Here is a 23,418-nt window from a genome sequence, read left to right as displayed (position 1 = left end):
CAAGAGCACTGGAGTGGGTTGCCATTGCCTTCTGGAACAATGGACTGCTTCCAAACTGGGAAAGGAGTACGTCAAGACTGTATATTGTTACCTTGTTTATTTAACTTACATGCATAATACATTATGTCAATGCAGGACTGGATGAAGCACAAGCTGGAATCAAGATTGCTGGGAGAAATATCAATAACCTCAGATATGCAGATGACACCACCCTTATGGCAGAAAGTGAAGGAGAACTAAAGAGCCTCTTGATGAAAGTGAAAGAGGAGAGTGAAAAAGTTGGCTTAAAACTCAACATTCAGAAAACTATGATCATTGCATCCGGTCCCATCTCTGCATGGCAAATAGTTAGGGAATAATGGAAACAGTGACAGACTTTATTTTCTTGGGCCCCAAAATCACTGCATATGTTGACTGCAACCATGAAATTAAAAGATGCTTGCTCCTTGGAAGAAAAGCTATGACCAAACTTAGACAGCATATTAAAAAGGAGAGACATTACTTTGCTAATAAAGGTCTTTCTAGTCAAAGCTATGTTTTTCCCAGTAGTCATCCACAGATGTGAGAGTTGGACCATAAAGAAAGCAGAGTGCCAAAGAATTGATGCTTTTGAACTGTGGTGTTGGAGAAGACTCTTGAGAGTCCCTTGGACACCAAGGAGATCAAACCAGTCAATCTTAAAGGAAGTCAGTCCTAAATATTCATTGGAAGGACTGATGCCGCAGCTGAAGCTACAATACTTTGGCCACCGCATGCAAAGAACTGACTCCTTAGAAAAGACCCTGATGCTGGGAAAGACTGAAGGCAGGAGGAGAAGGGGACAACAGAGGATGAGATGTATGGATGGCATCACCAACTCAATGGACATGAGTTTGAGCAAGCTCTGGGAGTTGGTGATGGACAGGGAAGCCTGGTGTGCTACAGTCCATGGGTTCGCAAAGGGTTGGACATGACTGAGCAACTGAACTGAACTCATAAGATCACAACTCATCAATCTTTAGAAGAAGAAAAATGATCCAACATCTTTACAACATGTTACCTAAAGTTTTCCTGAGAAGAAACAGGAAAATGGAGAATAAAAGCCAATCAACAGACCCTATATTGAAATTAGAAGAAATTTAAAATAGCTAAATTTAAAATAATTGTTATTTAAAATAGCTAAATTTAAAGTAGCTAAATAGATACTTTACTAAATAGATTTCTTACAAGTCTGTAAGAAAAGATGAAAATATGGGTGAAGATCTCTCCTTATCTCAGGAGAGATTAGGAAATGCAATATGAAAAAAAAACAATATTTGAAATTTAAGATTCACTGGATGGGTTTAATAGCAAATAAATATAAGGGAATAAAGAATAAGTAAGCTGGAAGTCAGAATAACAGAAATTACTCAAACTAAAAGAAGTTTTAAAATCCTTAGTGAACTAGAGAAGGATGAAATGATTTAAAATATAATTGAGAATACAACAGGAAAAAAACTGTAGAAGTTCAGACCAAAATTTTCCCACATTTGGTCTAAAGACCAACTTGCTAAATTCACTTACTAGTTCTAACAGTTATTTTCTTCTAGATTCCTTAGGATTTACTATGTACACAAATGTGTCACTTACAAATGAAGACAGTTCCCTTTCTAATCTGTAGCCTTTAACTTCTTTTTCTTGTCTTATTATACTGACTTGTGTCCCATATAATGTCTAACAGAATTTGTGATAATGGACATCCTTTCTTTGTTTTTGCTCTTATTAGAGGACAAGCATTCAATCTTTCACTACTGAATGTGATGGCAGGTATAAGCTTTTCAAAGATATTCTTTATGAGGTTGAGTAACTTCCCTTAGATTGCTAAAAACAGATTTATAATAAACAGAAATTGAATTTTATTATTTTCCTGCATTTACTGAGATGATTATGTGGCTTTCTGTGTTTTTAGCCTCTTTTTATCTTTACATGGTAAATTATATAGCTTGATTTTTTAATACCAAATCAACTTTACTTTCCTTGGACAAAGTCCTTTTGGTCATGAGATATCATTCTTTTAAAATATTGCTATATTCAGCTTTATAGTAATATATTAAGCTTTATAATATTATATTAATATTATATAAATTATATTATAAAAATCTCTATATTAAGGATTTTTATCTCTCACTTCACAAAGGATGCTGGTGTGTAGTTTTTATACTTATAGTGCCTTTGATTATAAATAATGCTGGTCTTATAAAGTAAGTTGGGAAGTGTTCTCCCCTACTCCATTGGTTTGCATAAAATTATTAGGGAATACCCTAATTGTTCTTTCAATGTCTGTGGGAACTACAGTGTTGTAGTTCCTTTAATTTTTGGTATTGGTAATATGTCTTCTAATTTTTATACTGTTGCTGTTGTTTAGGTGCTAAGTCATGTCTACTCTTTGCAACCCCATGGACTGCAGCATGCCAGGCTTCCCTGTCCATTGCTGTCTCCTGAGTTTGCTCAAACTCATGTCCATTGAGTTGGTGATGCAATCCAACCATCTCATCCTCTGTCACCCCCTTCTCCTCATACCCTCAATCTTTCCCAGCATCTTTTCCAATGAGTTATCTCTTCGCCTCAGGTGGCCAAAGTATTGGCCCTTCAGCTATGGCATCAGTCCTTCCAGTGAACATTCAGGGTTGATTTCCTTGAGGATCAACTGCTTTGAACTCCTTGCTGTCCAAGGTACTCTCAAGAGTCTTCTGCAGCACCACAGTTCAGAAGCATGAATTCTTTGGTGCTCAGCCTTCTTTATAGTCAAACTCTCACATCCATAGGTGACTACTGTAAAAGCCATAGCTATGACAATATGGACCTCTGTCAGCAAAGTGATGTCTCTGCTTTTCAATATGCTGTTTAGCTTGTGTCATAGCTTTTCTTTCAAGGAGTGAGCATCTTTCATTTTCATGGCTGTAGTCACAGTCTGCACTGATTTTGGAGCCCAAGAAAATACAATGTATGGTTTATTAATTTTATTATTTTAATGCATCAGCATTTGGCTTCACTCATTTCCTCTATTCTTCTTCTGTTATGTATCTCATTGATTTTTGCTTTAGTCAGTTTTTTCCTTTTATTAACTTTTGAGTTCAACTTACTTTTCTTTTTCTAGTTACTTTAGGAGACAATTTAACAGGGCCTGTTTCAGAAGGCCCTGATTTAAAGTGATAAAAATTTTTTAATGTTACTATAATTGCTTCTCACAGACTTTGATATGCTGTTTTGATTATCATTCAGTTCAGAATACCTTCTAATTTACCTTAGGATTTCCTCCTTGATTCATTGGTTATTTGGAAATGTAATTAATTTCCAAATATTTGGGGAATTTAGAGAAATGCTTTTTGATTTCTAGATAAATTCTACTGTGATCAGAACATAAGGCTATTAAAATTTCATAGAGGGGAGAGTTAGAAAGAAAATCTCTAAAAACACTCTTTAGGTAGTGAAAATGATAAAAAACTGAGAAAAACTGAAGGATTTTGAAGCTGTTAGAACTGTTATGATTTCTGATGAAGTGTTCCACTTTATCACTGTAATATTCCATGTTCTGAAATATACTTTGATCTATAGCCACTCCCATTTTCTTCTTAGTGTTTGCATGTGTAACAGAGTCATTCTACTTTTGATCTCTTATGACTAACAAATTCCTAGACCCACTCCCTTGTTGTCCCCTCTTGCCCCACAGCTGGGCAAGCCAATAAGGGACCTTGCATACTTTCTACTGGTGCTGGCAAGAATTTTAAACCCTGTAAGCCCTAGACCACATGTAGAAACCCGACCTGACCACCTCCATAACCACAGTAAACACCAAAGACAGACACCTTTCCTTGCTCTCTCAAGCCATTTTAGCACCAGCTTGGGAATCCTCCTGGCTCTCCCTACAAAGCTTCATTATGTGAGATTTCAGTCCATATCTGTCACATATTTTGAGTGGGTGGGTGGGGGGGTGATTTCATCCCCACACAGTCAAGTCAGTTCAGTCGCTCAGTCGTGTCCGACTCTTTGCGACCCCATGAATCGCAGCATACCAGGCTTCCCTGTCCATCACCAACTCCCAGAGCTTGCTCAAACTCATGTCCATTGAGTTGGTGATGCCATCCAACCATCTCATTCTGTCATCCCCTTCTCCTCCTGCCTTCAATCCTTCCCAGCATCAGAGTCTTCTAAGGAGTCAGTTCTTCGCATCCAGTGGTCAAAGTATTGGAGCTTCAGCTTCAGCATCAGTCCTTCCAATGAATATTCAGGACTGGTTTCCTTTAGGATTGACTGGTTCAATCTCCGTGGTGTCCAACAGACTTTCAAGAGCCTTCTCCAACACCACAGTTCAAAAGCATCAATTCTTTGGCACTCTGCTTTCTTTATGGTCCAACTCTCACATCCATACATGACTACTGGAAAAACCATACCTTTGGCTAGACAGACCTTTATCAGCAAAGTAATGTCTCTGCTTTTTAATATGCTAAGTTGGTCATAGCTTTTCCTCCAAGGAGCAAGCGTCTTTTAATTTCATGGATGCAGTCACCATCTGCAGTAATTTTGCAGCCCAAGAAAATAAAGTCTGTCACTGTTTCCATTGTTTCCCCATCTATTTGTCATGAAGTGATAGGGCTAGATGCCACGATCTTAGTTTTTTGAAAGTTGAGTTTTAAGCCAGTTTTTCCACTCTCCTCTTTCATCTTCATCAAAAGGCTCTTTTGTTCTTCTTTGCTTTCTGCCATAAGGGTAGTGTTATCTGCATATATGAGATTATTGGTATTTCTCCCAGCAATCTTGATTCCAGCTTGTGCTTCATCCAGCCCAGCATTTCAAATGATGTGAAAGTGAAAGTCGCTCAGTTGTGCCCAACTCTTTGTGACCCCATGGACTATACATATACAGTCCATGGAATTCTCCAGGCCAGAATACTGAAGTGGGTAGTCTTTCCCTTCTCCAGGGGATCTTTGCAACCCAGGGATCAAACCCAGGTCTCCCACATTGCAGATGGGTTCTTTACCAGCTGAACCACAAGAGAAGCCCTCACATGATGTACTCTGCATATAAGTTAAATACACAGGGTAACAATATACAGCCTTGATGTACTTCTTTCCAATACTGAAACCTGTCTGTTGTTCCATGTCTGGTTCTAACTGTTGCGTCTTAACCAGCATACAGATTTCTCAGGAGGCAAATAAGGTGGTCTGGTATTCCCATCTCTTGAAGAATTTTCCAGTCTGTTGTGATCCACACAGTCAAAGGCTTTAGTGCAGTCAATAAAGCAGAAGTAGATGTTTTTCTGTAATTCTCTTGCTTTTTCTATGATCCAGCAGATGTTGACAATTTGATCTCTGGTTCCTCTGCCTTTTCTAAATCCATCTTGAACATCTGGAAGTTCTCGGTTCACCTACTGTTAAACGCCTAGCATGGAGAATTTTGAGCATTACTTTGCTAGCATGTGAGATGAGAAGAATTGTGTGGTAGTTTGAACAGTCTTTGGCATTGCCTTTCTTTGTGATTGGAATGAAAACTGATCTTTCCCAGTCCTGTGGCCACTGCTGAGATTTCCATATTTGCTGGCATATTGAGTGCAGCACTTTCACAGCATCATCTTTCAGGATTTGAAATAGCTCAACTGGAATTCCATCACCTCCACTTGCTTTGTTCATAGTGATACTTCCTAAGGCCCACTTGACTTCACATTCAGAATGTCTGGCTCTAGGTGAGTGATCACATCATTGTAGTTATCTGGGTTATTAAGATCTTTTTTGTATATTTCTTTTGTGTATTCTTGCCACTTCTTCTTAGTATCTTCTGCTTCTGTTAGGTCCATACCATTTCTGTCCTTTATTGTGCCCATCTTTGCATGAAATGTTCCCTTGGTATCTCTGATTTTCTTGAAGAGATCTCCAGTCTTTCCTATTGTATTGTTTTCCTCTAGTTCTTTGCATTGATCACTGAGGAGGGCTTTCATACCTCTCCCTGGTATTCTTTGGAACTATGCATCCAGATTTTTATATCTTTCCTTTCCTCCTTTGCCTTTAGCTTCTTGTCTTTTCTCAGCTATTTGTAAGGTCTCCTCAGACAACCATTTTGTCTTTTTGTATTTCTTTTTTTTGGGGATGATCATCCCCACACAGGGCAATCAAAAAACAGTAAGGTTTATTATTTTTTCATCTTTTTTTGTTTCACCTACCTGTGTCTTTATATTTTAATATATAGGACATAGTTGGGTCTTCTTATTCACTTCAGATACAAAATAGTCATCTTTAGAAGTTTCATTTGGTTTTATTTCAGTCTTTACTACCTTGCCTCATTATATTCATTCTTGCTTTACATCCTTGATAATACTCAAGTCATTTATAATGGTGTTTTAATACCCTTGTCTGCAAATTCTATTACCTCTACCATTTTTAGGTCTGTTTTTATTAACTGAGTTTTTCCCTACTGAATTATTTTTTCTTGTTTATGGGTCATATTTTCCTGCTTCATATGTTTAATAATTTTTGATTGGTCACCAGACATTATCAGTTTAATGTTGTTGAGTTTAAGATATGGTTGTATTTTCATAAAGAATACTGGTTTTTTTAATTTTGGGTGGTTTTTTTTTGGCATTCAGTGGCATCCATAGAGTTACACCACTAGGACATCCCTTCAAAAAGAACTTACCATTCATGTGCAAGAACTGTTAGCACCTTCAGGATGCTCTTTAGGTTTGGAAGCAAGCCAGGGTGTCCCCAGAGAATCCCCACCCAATGATGAATACTGAGAAGGTACTAGAGGGTGGCCATTTCTGTCCATGAGGACTCCTCTGATGAACAGTCTTTGCTTCAGAGGACTGAGATTGATTGAGCCTCTGTCAGATCTGCATAATGGTCTGAGGCTCTCACTGCTCAGTCCCCTTTCTTTCCACATGTCTATACCATGGTCTGAAGACTTTCTGTTTCTTACTTCTCCCTTTTATCTTTCATAGACGTCACCTCTAAGAAATCCATTCCACTCCCAACTCCATCTCAGCATCTCCTTGGAGGAACCAATGGACAAACAGAAGTTATTTTTGGATTAGTTTAATCCTTTTGATTCTTTTTTTAAAAAAACTGTATACTTTATTTATTTTTGGCTGTGCTAGGTCTTCTTTGCTGTGTGGGCTCTTCTCTAGTTGCAGTAAGCAGGGTTACTCTCTAGTTGAGGTCTGTGGGCTTTTCATTGTGGTGGCTTCTGTTGCTGCAGAACATGGGCTCTAGGGTGTGAGAGCTGCAGCAGCTGCAGCTCCCGGCTCAAGAGCACAGGCTCGGCAGCTGTGGCTCTTGGGCCTAGTTGCTCTGTGGCACGTGGGATCTTCCCAGATCAGGAATCCAACCTGTGTCTCCTGCATTGGCAGGTGGACTCTTTACCACTGAGCCACCAGGAAGTCCTAATCCTTTTGATGCTTTTATTTAAGTTCTTTTATGACAAATCTTGCAGTCTCTAATCTATGGCTAATCAAGCCACATTTGTTAGGTCTGACCTTTCTAGTGTCTACCTAATGTCTTATATATTAACATGTTCTCTCCACTCTGGCTGAAGGGAAATAAAATGTTTCTGGTGGGAGAGGCTATGAGAATTGTTTGTCTCACAACACTGTGGTAACTGTATTGTTCTTAGAACATGTCTTTGCCTGCTGTCATGGGGTTTCACCTACACACATGCAGACTTATCTTTAGCCAAAGACTCAAGAGGAACCTTCTCCACATTTGGGGAACTCTTTCTCTGCATAGCTCTCTCTTTTTGGGAAGTGTGTCCTGCAAATTCTAGCCACCTCAGTTTCCTTGAATGCCAATGTTGGTCCCTTAAAGTCAGTGAAATTGCCAGGTTCTTTTTGGATTCCTCTCTCTGCACTACAGTCTGGATGTTACCATCATGTCAAAGCCTGGAATGTGGTAGGGTGCATCTCATTTATTTCCCTTATCTCAGGAATCCAGGCCTGTGGTGCCTGTTGTTTAGTAGTTTTGTTCAGTTTTCTAGCTTTTTTCTGTAGGAGTATAATTCTAGACTCTGTTAATTCCTCAGGACTAGAAGCAGAAGTCTTGAATTATAAAAAAGGAGACCCAAAAGGTTCCTCAGACATTAGGGAAGCAACAATGTCAAGCTTAACAAAAGTTCCATAAGAAAATAGATGAAGATGAAACACCCCCAGTTTGATATGGCTGACACATTTCTGGATATAACAACTTTTCGATGACACTACAATAAAACTACAAACCACTGTCCTTGGTAAAATCATGCACTAAAGCTTTCTAAAATATTAGCAAACCAATGTCAGCAATCTATAAGATGAATAGTGCATCTTGTCCAACTGGGGTTCATCCCAGGAACCTAAGGTTGGTTTAAAATTCAAATTAATCAATGTAATTATATACAGTAACAGATTAAAAAAGAAATAAATCAACAAAAGCTAAAAAAGCATTTATTAAGATCAACATTCATTCATAATTAAAATTGTCTAAAAACTAGGAAAAGAGCTCCCAGAATCTAACAAAGAGCACTTATGAAAAATCTAAAGTTAATATTAAGCTTAAGAATGAAATATTAAATGTCTCCCTTCTAAATTTAGTGAACTGCAGAGAATGCTCACTATCACTACCTCTAGTCAACATTGTACTATAGGTCATAGTCAGTACAGCAGGGTAAGAAAAAGAAATGAAAACAAAAAAGTATGCAAATGTAGAAGTGAAATATATTTCTAGAAGGCCTGCTTTATATGTATAAAACCTAAAAAAATACCAAAACAAACAAAGGATAACATTAACAACAATAAAATTTAATGTCATCAATACAAGTATACAAAGTCAATATCTAAAAGTCAGTTGTGGCTATTCATATTAACAAAAGCCTGGATAAAGAAATTTTTAAAATCTCACTATTTACAATAGCATCAAAAATATTAAAAGTTTAGAGATAAACTCAATAAAATATGTGTAAGAGCTCAATAGTAAAAATAATAAAACACTGTTTATGGGAATTAGAGAAGGTAACTAAAAGGTTAAGATATAGTATTATAAGAGACTGTGAGACTCAGTATTGCTAAGATGTTTGTTCTCACCAATAAAAATCCCAGCATATTTATTTAAACAAATAAAGAAGTTGATTCTAAAATGTAATTGAAAAAGAAAATGAAAGGGACTTTGAATAGCCAAAACAATTTTTTAAAAAGGAAGAGGAGTAATTCTGACATCAAGACTTATTATAACACTATAATAACCAAATTAATCATTAAGTCCTATTAATAATAGGACTTAAATTTTATCAAAGGAAAGACTGCGCTATAAATGGACTGACACAAATACAATCAATTTTTGATAAGATCATCAGAGCAATTTAATTCAATTCTACAGTGATGCAACAAATGGAAGAAAACAGACTCTTAACCCTTACCTCATACCATAAATAAAACTTAACATGAGATGGGTCACAGAACTAATTTTTAAAAAGCAAAATATACATAACATTTTTAGAAGAAAATACAGGAAATTATCTTTATAACCTAGGGGGAGGCAAATATTTGAAAGATCAAAGAAATATTGATAAAAAAATTATAAATTGGACTTCATTACAATTAAAACCTTGCTCCTATTGAAAGACTACTAAAATGAGTAGGCAAGCCACAGACTAGAGGAAATACTTGTAATACCTGTATCAAATGAAAGACTTCTATTCAGAATATGTAAAGAATTCCTAAGGAAACAATACATTAACCCCATAAAAGATGAGTAAAACATCTGAACAGATATGTCTGAAGAAGATATAAAAAGCACTTGGAAAAGTTCTTAACATCATTAGTCATAAAAGAAATCTAAATTGAAACTGCTAAGATATACTACTATTCTTAACAGAATATTTCAGAATGACCAAAATGAAAATATTGATAACATTAAAATGTAGAGGAGAATGTGGGAGCAATCAAAATTCTCATAGATTGCTGGTAAAAGTTTAAAATGGTATGATAACTTTTAAAAACTGGCAGTTTCTACAATGTGAAATGTAAACCTGCCCTACAAATGAGCAATACCATCTAATAGGTGTTTACTGAGCAGAAATAAAAACATATATTCACAAAAATATTTTTACAAGAACATTCACAGTAGCTTTATTGATAATAGACCCAGGAACCTTGGTGGTCCAGTAGTTAAGACTCCACACTTCCACTACAGGGGGAGTGGGCTTGATCCCTGGTCAGGGAATTAAGATCCATATGCCACACAGCATGGCCAAACACAAACAAAAACATAATAGCCCCAAACTGGAACATTTCAAATGTCTATCAATAGGAGATGTATAAACAAACTGATATCTCCATACAACTGAGTACTATTCTGCAACTTAAATAAGCTATTTTAACATAAATACTGAAACATGTATTAATACCTCAGTCATTAAGCTGAGTGAAAGAAAGTAAACATGGGTCTGGTTTAAGATGGTGAAGTAGGAAGATGTATGCTCATTTCCTCCAGCTACAGTACCAAAATTGCAACTAGCTGTTGAACTACCATTGACAGGAGGACACTGGAACCCACTAAAAAAAGATACATTATATCCAAAGACAAAGAAACCACAGCAAGACAGTAGGGGGCCCGCAATCACGATAAAATCAAACCCCATGCCTGCTGGTTGGGTGACCCACAGACTGGAGAACGATAATACCAAAGAAGTTCTCACATTACTGTGAAGGTTCTGAACGCCACATCAGGCTTCCCAGCCTGGGGATCCAACAAAGGGACTGAGAATCCCCAGGGAATTTGGCCTTGAGGGCCAGTGGGATTTGACTATAGGCTTCTTTAATTATAGGATTTTCAGAGGACTGAGGGAAACAGAAACTTGTCTTAGAGGGCACAAACAAAATTTCACATGCACCGAGACCCAGAGGAGAGGAGCAGTGATCACACAGGAGACTGAACCCAAACTACCTGCTAGTGTTGGAGGGCCGCCTGTGGAGGCATGGGTCAGCAGGCGTTCACCACAGGGACAGGGGCACTGGAAGGACCCCTTGGCATAAACCCTCTTGGAGTTTGCCATTAACCCTATCATAGAGCTAGTAGAGCTAGGGCTGGGTTGCCTCAGGCCAAACAACTACTAGGGAGGGATGCAACCCCACTCATCAGCAAATAATTGGATTAAAGCTTTATTGAGCAAGGCCCTGCCCATCAGAGCAAGAACCAGTTTTTTCCATCCAAGTCCTTCCCATCAAGAAGCATACACAAGCCTCTTAGCCTCATCCATCAGGGAGCAGACAGAAGAAGCAAGAAGAAGCACAGTCTCACAGTGCCGAAAACAGAAACCAAATTACAGAAAGTTAATTATGATGAAAAAGCAGAAAGTTTTGTTCCAGATGAAGGGAAAGATAAATTCCCAGAAAAACAACTAAATGAAGTGGAGCTAGGCAACTTTCCAGAAAAAGAATTCAGATTAATGATATGATGATCTAGGATCTTGGGAAAAGAACAGAGGCAAAGATTGAGAAGATGCAAGAAATGTATACCAAAGACCTTGAAGAACTAAAGAACAGACAAACAGATGAATAATACACTAGAAAGAATCAATAGCAGAATAACTGACACAGAAGAACGGATAAATGACCTGAAGGACAGAATGGTGGAAATCACTGCCACAGAACAGAATACAGAAAAAAAGAATGAAAAGAAATGAAGACAGACTAAGAGACCTCTGGAACAACATTAAATGCGCCAACATTCACATTATAGGAGTCCCAGAAGGAGAAGAAAGAAAGGACCTGAGAAAATATTTCAAGAGGTAACAGCTGAAAAACTTCCCAAACACGGGAAAGGAAATAGTCAACCAAGTCCAGGAAGCACAGAGTCCCAGGAAAGATAAACCCAAGGAGGAACACACCGAGACACACAGTAATCAAACTGACAAAAATTAAAGACAGAGATAAAATATTAAAAGCAACAAGGGGAAAATGACAAATAATATACAAGGGAACTCCCATCAGGCTATCAGCTGATTTCTCAACAGAAACTCTACATCCCAGAAGGGAATGGCATGATATATTTAAAGTGATGAAAGGTAAGAACCTACAACCAAGAATACTCTACCCAGCAAGACTCTCCTTCAGATTTGACAGAGAAATCAAAAGTTTTCCAGACAAGCAAAAGTTAAGAGAATTCAGCACCACCAAACCAGTTTTACAACTAAGGCAAAAGGAACTTCTTTAGGCAGGAAACCCAAGAGAAGAAAAAGACCTACAGAAAAACCCAAAACAATTGAGAAAACAGTAATAGGATCATACATATTGATAATTACCTTAAATGTAAATGTATTAAATGCACCAACCAAGAGACATATACTGACTGGGTGGATGAAAACATGTGCATGTATGCACTTCCACTTACTACATCACTCTGACTGACACCCCCCCCCCAAATTGCATGTAATTATTTTAGAATGTTAGGTTAATCATGTTCCCATTATGGTTTGCAGTTATAATTAGCTTTTATTTTTTGTCTGGCTATTGATTATGAAACTGATAAACATCTTTTACTTTGTGATTATGTAACTGTTACTCACTTAACACCATTGTATCATGATTGGTCAACAATTGGTCAAAAATAATAGAACTCTGTATCACCGAAACTAGGATCAAATAGAAAAACCTGTAATCACTTTTTAAAATCCAGATGCATATCGGAATTATCTTGAAATTTTTTGAAAAATACAAATGTTCAGGTACTGCTTTTTTTGTCCAGAGCTCCAGATATGTTTCTAATGAGCAGTCATATTTAAAAACAACTGGACTATATGATGATCTTTTACTTTTATCTAGTTTGTTCCACTTTTTCTATTTCATATTCAGTGCTTCCATTTCATTTATGTTCTCCAACTTCTCCATCTCTTCATTTTTTTTTTGAAGTTTTTCTCAAGCCTTTATCAAGTGTAGTAGAAAAGCTTTTGTATACATATATATATATGTATAATACATGTATTTTAGAAAACTTATGAATTTTTGCCTAACTAAAAAAATTATGACATTTTGATTCCACTTGTTTGACTTAGTATGAATAGAATGCTAGGTTTCTAATTAAAAAATAGGTATGCAACAAGCAACAAAAGTCTCTGTATAGCATAGGGAACTATAGTCAATATCTTGTAATAATATATGATGGAAAATAACTTCAAAAATAATATATGTGTATTTGTATAACTGAATCACCTTGCTGTGTACTTGAAACATTGTAAAAGTGAACATGAAAGTCTCTCAATCATGTCTGACTCTTTGCGACCCCATGGACTATACACTCCTGGGAATTCTCTTAGGCCAGAATACTGGAGTGGGTAGCTGTAGGGATATTCCCAACTCAGGAAAGAAACATTGTAAGTCAACTACATTTCAATAAAGTAAATATATATATTTTTTAAGTATACATGAAAAAAGTCCAGAATAGACAGAACTAATCTGTGTTGGTAGAAATCCCAGTAGTGATTGTCCTGGGGAGGGATTGCCTTGGAAGAGGGCTGATGGAACTTAACAGGTTAGTAGGAGCGCCCTTTATCTTGATTACAGTGTGAGACACATGGGTTTCCACTTCTGTCAGAATGCAAAGAACTTTACACTTAAGATCTTTATGGACATTGTATCTACAAAGCATGGACTGGATTCTCAGTAAAATAATAGCAGCCAATAGCTCATAAGCATAAGTCACACAAGGAAAGGATTTATGTAGAGATTAATATTTAAAAAATTTAGAATTTAGAGGCATAGAAGTCAGCCATATACAGGTACTTCAGAGATCTCAGGCCTTTAAAAGTACATTCCTAAATAAGATGGCTACTATTAGGAAAAAAAGAAAATAATAGTTGTTGATAAGGATGCAGAGAAACTGGAACCCTTCTGCCTTGTTGATAAGAATGTAAAATGGTATAGTCACTATGGAAAACAGTATGGCAGTTCCTTTCAACATCAGACATAAATTACCAAATGATCCAGCAATTCTACTTTTGGGTATATACCCAAAAGAACTGAAAGCAATGACTCAAACAGATAATTGTACACCCATATTCATAGTAGCATTAATCACAGCAGCCAAAAAATGGAAGCAACCCAAGTGTTCACTGAGAGCTGAATGGATAAGCAAAATGTCACATGTATCTATAATGGAATATTACTCAGCCTTCAAACAGAAGAAGAGTCTGATACATACTATACCATGGATGAAACTTGAGGACATTCCGTTAAGTGAAATAAACTATTCACAAAAAAGGACAAATACCATATAATTCACTTACATGAGGTATCTACCACAGTCAAATTCACAGAGACAGAAAGTAAAATATTGGTTGTTGGGGGCTAATGGAGGTAGGGTAACAGGGAGTTATTGTTTAATGGGTACAGTTTTACTTCTGACAAATGAAGGGTTCTGGAGATGGATAATGGTGATAGTTGCATAACTATGTAAAAGTACTTAATGCCATGGAACTATATGCTTAAAAATGGTTAAGATGGTAGATTTTATGTAATTTTACCACAATTAAAAAATACAGATCTCCAGAAATACTCAAGGACATCAACTACCTGAGTCCACTAGACATTATACAGACTCACCTAGGTAACTCTGACTTTGAAAAATTTTCTCTGTTGTCCATAGTTCTTTTCCTTGTTCCAATTTGCGGATCATATCAGGCTTAGTTATGTGAAATCCTGATAATAAAAAATAAGACTTGGTCTAAGAAGCTGTTAGGCTTTAAAACTATTGAAGGAAGAGAAAGATACAGCTTCAAGGTGGCTATTAGACAAGGCTATTAATGTCCTACCAAAGTTAATACCTTGCACTAGGCAAGTGAGGACATAATCATGCTTTCTATTAACAAAAAGATTATTCATCACCTCTGATCTTTGAAATTCAAAGTTCCACAGTTTCAGAAATTCTTGAAAGGAGGTGCATGACACTGAAACATGCAAGGAATTTTCCTTACCCACAGAGATGAGGTGACAATAGTTTTCCAACATGACATCTCTGTAGAGGGCCTTCTGAGCAGGGTCCAGTTGCTGCCACTCCTCCTGGGTGAAGTCCACAGTCACATCCTTGAATGAAACTGATCCCTGTAAGGGCATACTCCAGTTCATCCTAAAGTAATTGGAACTAGTGAGAACTAGACACTGGAGACCATGTTCAGTGGTCAGACCTGGTCTTCTTGCATTTTGTACTGTAGAAAATTCTCTCTGGAAATACATTCAATTGTATTTACCTATTATCTCATGCTAAAAATATATGAGATCATACTCTTTGCCTTGAATGTGATTGGTTGCTTGGTGCAGTGAAACAAATAAAATCTTGACCTTGCTCATAAGAAGTTACAGGCTAAAAAAGAGGCATATGTGTAAATATTTACACTCAATAGATATTATAGATGTGATGACAGAAATATGTACAGGGGAAAATACTATAGCGTATTCTAAGATTCTGGATTCTAAGATTTCACTGAAGACATAAAAATTTTGTACTCACAATGAATTTATTTTGTAGCACTACATGTCAGTGGGCTTTTAAAATTCATTGGGAAAGTAAAACCAGTTAGTAAATTCAGGAAATAGCAAAAGGTACAGTATGTTAGGAAAGAATCTTTGGGCTTAAGAAGAAAAAAGTGTATGAAGGAAAGTAGTGGGCATATTTATGTAATAATACTGAATTTTTTTTCCTACATAGCAGTAGTCTTAAAAATACTCTAAGTACACTCCCAACATACAAATCATTAGCTGGCATTAATAGCAATCCACATTGTTAACAATAAATGTTCCTGAATGTAAACTACTACTATCTTCCTCCTTTTCAGTATACTCTCTTGTACATTGTGTACACATGTCTTTTGTAACACACGTCCTACTTTGGATCTACTGCTTTATGGAGTATTAAAAATGAAGAAATGTTAAGTCAGCACATATGTGAAAAAAACTTGTACTTTAGAGGCAATATTCTTGAACACTAGAGAAGGCCTGAAGTGTGTTAGGTGGGAAAGACAAGTAAGTACCCACTGTTGGAGGTCTGTCTGAGATTAAAGTGGTATTAATGGTCTAGACAGGGGACAACTGTTTGTTCCATGGTAAATTTCAATAGAATTGGTCATCAATTACTCGTAGAGTAGAAAAAAAGAGAGGTATAGCTCTCAGGTCATCTGCATAGCAAGTGGATAGGTGCTGAGACTAGAAAAAAGAAATGGGAAGCAGGAGAAAGAATAAGCTGGACCAGAGGTGGTAATGAGGTAAACCCAGGTACTGAGTGTACTTGAAACGGCTATGGAACATACAGGCAGTATAGCTGTTGGAGGCTGGATATATGGTTCTGATACTCTGGATAAAGGTCTAAAATGGAGAGCAGTATCTGAGGGTCACTAGAATCACATCAGTATAACCTTTAGAGTGAATGTGATTGTACATACATAAAAAGAGACATAGAGGAGAAGAGAACCAATTGGCATCTGGGGAAAATCCAGAATGGCATTTTAAAGACTGGTAGATAAAGAGGAATTTTTTGAAAGAAAAATATGGGAAGAGGAAAAAGTACCAACTTTGATTCAAGAGTAGACTATTCTCTTAAGAGTGAATGAACACATGCATCTTCTTCTCCTGCACCCACATATAAAAATTAGAAGAAAGTAAAAAGATAAAAATACATCTATGACAGCACTGAAGTACAGGAAGGTTTTTCACTGGTGGGTCACAGTTTGTAGGAATTGCCAACAAACATGGATAAAACAGAAAGATCAGAGAGGAATGTGAAATTTCAGTTTTCTGTATAAGGTTGCAAGCAAATCTCTATCTTAAAAACCTCACAAAACAGGAAATTTAATCACAAAATAATAATGTGATCTATTAATTTTACCTCTCACCATACCATTGCAAAACCTAGGTCAGTGGAAATTATCAAGGTTTTGCATGTCTGCTCCTTGATTTCTTACAAATCTAGATCTCAAATCAGTGTCTACATAAGATAGATTCATTCAAGTAATATAAATCAAGATAATACATTTCTCTTTCAGCAGTACTTTCATGAGAAGACTATGAAAGGAGACAATGAATGATACATCCAATCAGTATGTGAACATTGGCTACAACTAGAAAGTGCATTTGGGGAAGACTGAAGCCTATCCTGTTGGAATGAGAGAAACTGGGAATAGGGCTGTAACTAGGGTGAGGCAGGTGAGACACATGGGCACAAAATTTAGGGCTGGACAGCCCTGAGAGTCCCTCTTAAATTTTGTATGAAGGCCACTTGCTTGCCCTATGGAAACCAGTTTGATGGAAGTAAATCCCAATATCCAGAAAATTTAAGAATAGGGAAGCAAATATTCACACAAACTAAAAACAAGTTACTTCAGAAAGAGAGGAAACATCATCTCACCTGAGGCATGGTTTTGATGTTTGCAGGAGATGAGCCTTCTCTTTTGTGCTCTTCTTTGGAAAAGGGAAGAGACCTGAGAAGGCAGAGATGGGAAGATACAAGGAGCCATGTGAAACCAGATTTGACTTAGAGCTCTCAGAATAACTCAGTTAAACCTGCATCTATTTTCAATTTCGGCACTTGCTCACTTTGTGTACCCCACACAAATCCAGGACAGAGATGAGTATGGAAATGAACCAATCCTGTTCCCTTACCAATGCCAGAAACCTAATCTCCTGGTGAAGGAGAAGAGATTCTGGGGAATCTGTTGTAGCTTGGAGAGAGGGAATATAGTGTTTTTCCTTCTGCAGCTCCACCTAATGTCTCCCATGGAAGACAAATTTATCACGTTTCCAAATCGTTCTTCATGGATTTCCTACCAATTTACATTGTTATCAGCAGTGCATGAGAACACCTCCCCAAACCCTAATGAATATAGTTGAAAATAATTTTAATCTCTGCCTACCAGACATATATATATACATATATGTATATATATGTATATATGTATGAAAGTGAAAGTGAAGTCGCTCAGTTGTGTTTGACTCTTTTCGATCCCATGGACTGTAGCCTACCAGGGTACTCAGTCCAAGGAATTTTCCAGGCAAGAGTACTGGAGTGGGTTGCCATTTCCTTTTCCAGGATATATATGTATACATCTCTAATTTACATATTTCTTATATGAGAATAACCTCCTTTTATTTCCTTCCTGTGAAGACATCTTACAGTATATTTGTTTTTCTCATGGTGGTGTTTATTTTATAGTTGGTTGACATTATCTCCTTTTTCAATTTAATAAATTAACCTATTTTAAGTTGAAAATAATTTTTAGCTGCTCAAGTGACTATTAAAATGTTTTTGCCTTGTGAAGATTTCTTCCCCATATATATTCTTTAACAATACTACGTACTAAACAGTCCATATTTTCTCAGTTGATGTAAAATGCCATCTCTATCATTATTACATATCCCTACATACTTGAGAATATCTGGATTTTCTATTTAATTTCTCTACTTCATCTCTTTGATTCACCTGTACATTCTACTTAATTAACATAGTTAATTATTGAAAATTAACCATTATTTATTAGTAACTTATTAATAGTAGTTTAAGTATTAACTACTGAACAATACTTTTTAGCAATGCAGGTATAGCAATAGAAATTGATCTTTCCACTTTGTAGGCTTCCAGACAGAGAGGAGTATATTTTGCTAAATGAAGTCTGATGTATTGATTGCTACAGTGAATGTTTTAATTAGCAAAATAATATTTTAATTACTAAAATGAGATTGGTCTTACGATTAAAAGTATACCTAATACTTTGATATCATGGAATGCCTTAAGAAGCTATTGACCCTGCCATAGATTTCGTCCAGAAGCAGGAAACCTTATTCATACATCACTGTTGAAAGTGTTGCTAGCGTGTGCTCAGTAGTGTGCAACTCTTTGTGACTCCATGGACTGTAGCCCGCCAGGTTCCTCTGTCCATGGAATTTTCCTGGCAAGAATACTGGAGTGGGTTGCCATTTCCTTCTCCAGAGGATCTTCCCAATGCAGGGTTGGAACCCCCATCTCTTGTGTCTCCCGCATTGGCAGGCAGATTCTTTGCCACTGTGCCACCCGGGGAAGCCTCCTGAAAGTGCTAGTTATGGGTGAAAATAAATGGTTTGCTTTTTTTCTGCATGCTACTCATAGAACACTAAACATTTTAACACACTGGTTTTAGTTAGTGTGGGTTTCCCTGGTGGCTCAGACGGTAAAGAATCTGCCTGCAATGCAGGAGGCCTAGGTTCGATCCCTGGGTCGGGAAGATCCCCTAGAGACAAGAATGGCTACCCCCTCCAGTATTCTTGCCTGGAGCATCCCATGGACAGAGAAGCTTGACGGGCTACAATCCATGGAGTCACAAAGAGTTGGACACGACTGAACAAATAAAGAATGCTTCCCTGTAGTGAACCTTACCATCTGGGAATTATGAAATCTTACCTCTTCCTTTCCACTACTTATACCTCTATTTTATTTGCTAAGTTGCTACTGAGTTACAATTTTGGAGGCAGGCTTGATGATCTCTGTTCAGATAATCAAATCTTACCTATCTAACTAGTGGTCAGACAGTTTCTCAATCAAAAAAACTATCACAAAACATTAACAGTAGGTTACAAACACACGCAGAGTTAAATTCTATCACTTCAGAAAAGCACCATAGCACAGGCACCCGCGTATCATTCACAATCTCTGACAGCACATTAATAATTCCAGGCAAAGTCACAAAATCACATCACAAATCATATCGCTTCTCCATAGTCACCTGCGGTCTCAAACAGGACTCACACCTATTCGGAAGAGAGACACATGCAGAGGAATCCTCACGCAGCAACGAGACTCATTCAGTTTTAAACACAGTTAGCCGCAACACTGCACAGAGCAGCAGCACGCATCCAAAACGCTGCCGGTTGGGTACAGACGGCCGCCTCCATTTGGTACACACACACCCGCTGTGTGAGGTCCTGCTCCTCGCGATGGAACTCCCTCGGGGTCAAAACAGACAAAAATCTCCCTTCGCAAAACTCGCTCCAGGTCACGCAAGATTGTCACCTTCAGGGTCACGCCCACGGGCCACGCCCGAGGCCGCGCTCTCACAGATCTAAATGTCTGGTTTACTAAGGGCCCGGTTCCGGTTCCGTCCTCATAATTATAGGCCCGGTGTGGACTCCCGGTTTCCCCCCTAGGCTTCCCATCAGGTAAGGCTTCCCTAGTATGCTCTCCGGGGCCGGAACTCCCAATTCGCGCCCCCTCCTCTGGGCCCCTAGGACCTACCAACCTCACCCCAGCCAAGGCTCAGTCGTCTGCGCCTGCGCACTCGAGCACTGGCTGGCGCTCCCAGGAGTCCACGCGGCGGCGGGTTAGCAGCGGCGAGGTCCGGGCTGCAGGCGCTTGGTCTGTTTCTGCCAGGGTCCGCTTTTCCGGGTTGGACTACGTTTCTCACAGGCTCTGAGGGCACGAATGCACTTCGGCCTCTGGTTTATTTTCCCCTGACCTTGTAGTCATAGTTTGCCTAGCGGTGAGTGGAGGTGACTCGGGTCTGGATGCAGGAGGAGCTCACTGCTGGAGTCCTGAAGTTTCCCAGGCACGGACGCGGCAGGTAGAGGCGCGAGCCTTAGGCTTTGCAAGTCACCTGCTGAGGAAGGTGACTGTGGGTGTGACTGTGTGCGTCAGCGTAAGTTGTGGTTATAAGTGCTATGAGAAAGAGCAAGAACGAGTGTGTTAGTAACGGGACCAGGCTGTGTACGTGCGGAGTCTCTAACTGGTCCAGGTTAGGCGCCTAGGACTGTGAATGTGGGCGGGGCCTTATTACTGACCCTGCTCGGCGGCGACTGTGAGGCTTTATATACTGTGACTAAGTAGCCATTTGACAGCACTATTGTAACAGGCTAGAGTCTGATCACTGCCGGCCTAAGGACTTACCAGGTGGCCCAGTGGCTAAGATTCCAGGTTCCTAATGCAGGGGGCGGGGCTTGATCCCCAGTTGGGAAAGTAGTTCCTACTTGCTACAAATAAGAACCTGCGCAGCCACATAAACAAACATGAAGCTACCATCACCTTTATTTAAAAAGCAAAACAAAAACTGGCCTGATGTGGCTTTTTCACTTTTAGTACGGTAGAGCTTCATTTTTGTAGTTCTAGCGTTGAGGAATCCGTGGACAAGATCCCTGTGTGACTGTCTGTTCCTGTTAAGCCTCTGAGACCCTTGTTAACCACAGAGACCCTCAGTTTTATTTTATTTATTTATTTTTTTTTGAGACCCTCATTTTAAAGCATGGCCCCTGTTGCCTTCATCAATGTACCCTGACTCTATTGTCTAGCTTAAGAGCTTGATACACAGGTATTCAGTACATTAAGTGTAGCCTGTTCTGGCACTAATTGTCAATTCCATGGTTTCTTGGAATTTGTTGGAATTGTGGGTTTTCTTTCATTGCCTCTGTATTTTCACTTTTTAGAGCCACGTTACACCGGAATGCTAGCTGCACAAAAATAGCATTCTGGGTCTTGAATATATTGAGAGGTAGAATGAAGGTTGCAACTAAAAAAAAAAAACAAAAACACATTTCTGTGTTTATTAGGGCGATTTTAGAGCTGGAATTACCCCTAAAGCAGGGTGCTGGGAAACCATGATATTAAGGCATCAAGAGTAAGATTTCTGCTTCCAAAGATTCCTTTTGGAAGCTCTGTGGTAGCAAACTGCATATTGCATACATACAGTATTTTCATAGCTTTGTCAACAGGAAAATTCGGTGAACATAGAAACAGATTCTGGCTCTAGGTTACAGTTAACTGATTTTTCTTTATGATACAGGGAAGGGTCAACAGTATTCCAGTCTTTCTCATCCTTCCATTGGGAACATGGATGATGGAGGCTTGCTCGCAATGAAGATTGTGTTCTTATTTAACCTGTCTTGGTATGAGAGGCCTGTATGTCATGATTCCCTTTCTCCTCCAAGTTTTGCTGTATTCTAAAAGAAGAGCCATGAAAGGAAAAAAATGTTGCAGTCACACATCTCAGACCCAAGCTAGAGGTCATTTTTGAGCATTTTGTTTCATGGAATGAATTAAATGCCCTGCCAAATAGTGACTAATCCATTTACCTGGTCTCAAGGCCTTCTCTTCTTAGTTAATGATAGTTATTAATACCATGAGGATACATCCCCTTCTTTCCCAGTTCCTCATCAAATGCCTTTCCTACAGTTAATTTTTGTATAACTACTCACCAGCACCTTGCCCATGTGCTGTTTTTGCCTAAGTAGATTTATGACACAGAAAGAGTCCTCTGTTACATGGTGATTTGTGAAGGAAGAGACCAATTAGGCAGAATTACACATTAGATACCTTAGATTTTCTTCAAAGACATGAATGGGGAAATGGCAAAGAAGGAGAAGGTTTGATTTCAGTAACAGTCTTCAGTAAAAACAGTCTTCTGTTTTGGAGGCCTTTAAGAATATTATCTGGAGAAAGCAATGACAACCCACTCCAGTACTCTTGCCTGGAAAATCCCATGGACAGAGGAGCCTGGTAGGCTGCAGTCCATGGGATCGAGAGTCGGACATGACTGAGCAACTTAACTTTCACTTTTTACTTTCATGATTGGAGAAGGAAATGGCAACCCACTCCAGTATTCTTGCCTGGAGAATCCCAGGGACAGGAGAGCCTGGTGGTCTGCCATCTGTGGGGTCACACAGAGTCGGACATGACTGAAGCAACGCAGCAGCAGCAGCAGCAAGAATATTATCATCCCCTGGAGAAGGAAATGGCAACGCACTCCAGTATCCTTGCCTGGAGAATCCCAAGGACAGAGGAGCCTGGCAGGCTACAAACAGTTGGACACAACTTAGTGACTAAAACACCACCAAGAATATTATTGGGGATATGTACAGAGACATCTCTTTGAAGGGCAGACATTTTCTCCCAAAGGTTTAGGAAATTTATATGGTACCGTCACTCCAAATCTTTGTTGTGATGAGACAAAGAACCGAGGAGCTTACACTCGCCTGACAGTATCAAGCAGTTCTTGTATAAGATTTGCCATCATTTTTTTCTTTTTTGAGTCACATAATTGTGTAAACTGAGAGTCAGTACTATATAATGGTCTGAGTCTTGAACAGAGGTCAGCAAACCATGACCCTGTCAGCAAAATGCAGCTTGTAGCCTGTTTTTTTGTATGGCCTGTGAACTAAGACTGGTGTTTAACTTTCTCTGTCACTGAAAGCATATCAAAAGGACAATATTTCATGACATGAAAATTACATAAAATTCAGATTTCATTTTCATAAAGTTTAGAATTTTGTGAAAACATTTTGTGGAAATTTGTTTTCTCTCCTGTTATATTAGCATCTACATAATATCCTTGATTTTGTCTTTTGGCTCACAAAGTCTAACATATTTACTATCTGGTTCTCAGAGGGTAACAGGCAGGAGGCCAGGGGTCTCCAAATGGAGAAAATAGGCTGAAAGTGGCAGA

At 38.4% G+C, this 23,418-nt stretch overlaps 1 protein-coding gene across 16 annotated transcripts in view; it reads right to left on the bottom strand.

Annotated features, from left to right (window-relative positions):
• Positions 1–23,418, bottom strand: part of ZNF382 (zinc finger protein 382) — a 64,558-nt gene that overhangs the window by 33,729 nt on the left and 7,411 nt on the right. For 2 of the 16 annotated variants that reach the window (XM_070451811.1, XM_070451800.1), the window contains 3 exons: positions 17,367–17,439; positions 14,944–15,095; positions 14,573–14,668 (listed from right to left, as the gene is read on the bottom strand). In XM_070451811.1, the coding sequence (XP_070307912.1) occupies positions 14,573–14,668; positions 14,944–15,095; positions 17,367–17,439 (321 nt within the window). The other 14 variants (XM_070451809.1, XM_070451807.1, XM_070451808.1 and 11 more) reach the window with 13 other exon arrangements.

The sequence above is a fragment of the Odocoileus virginianus genome, chromosome 20 (assembly GCF_023699985.2).
Source record: "Odocoileus virginianus isolate 20LAN1187 ecotype Illinois chromosome 20, Ovbor_1.2, whole genome shotgun sequence".
NCBI lineage: Eukaryota > Metazoa > Chordata > Mammalia > Artiodactyla > Cervidae > Odocoileus > Odocoileus virginianus.
Note: the sequence above shows the minus strand (reverse complement) of the source record. Positions and strands in the feature narration are given on the sequence as shown.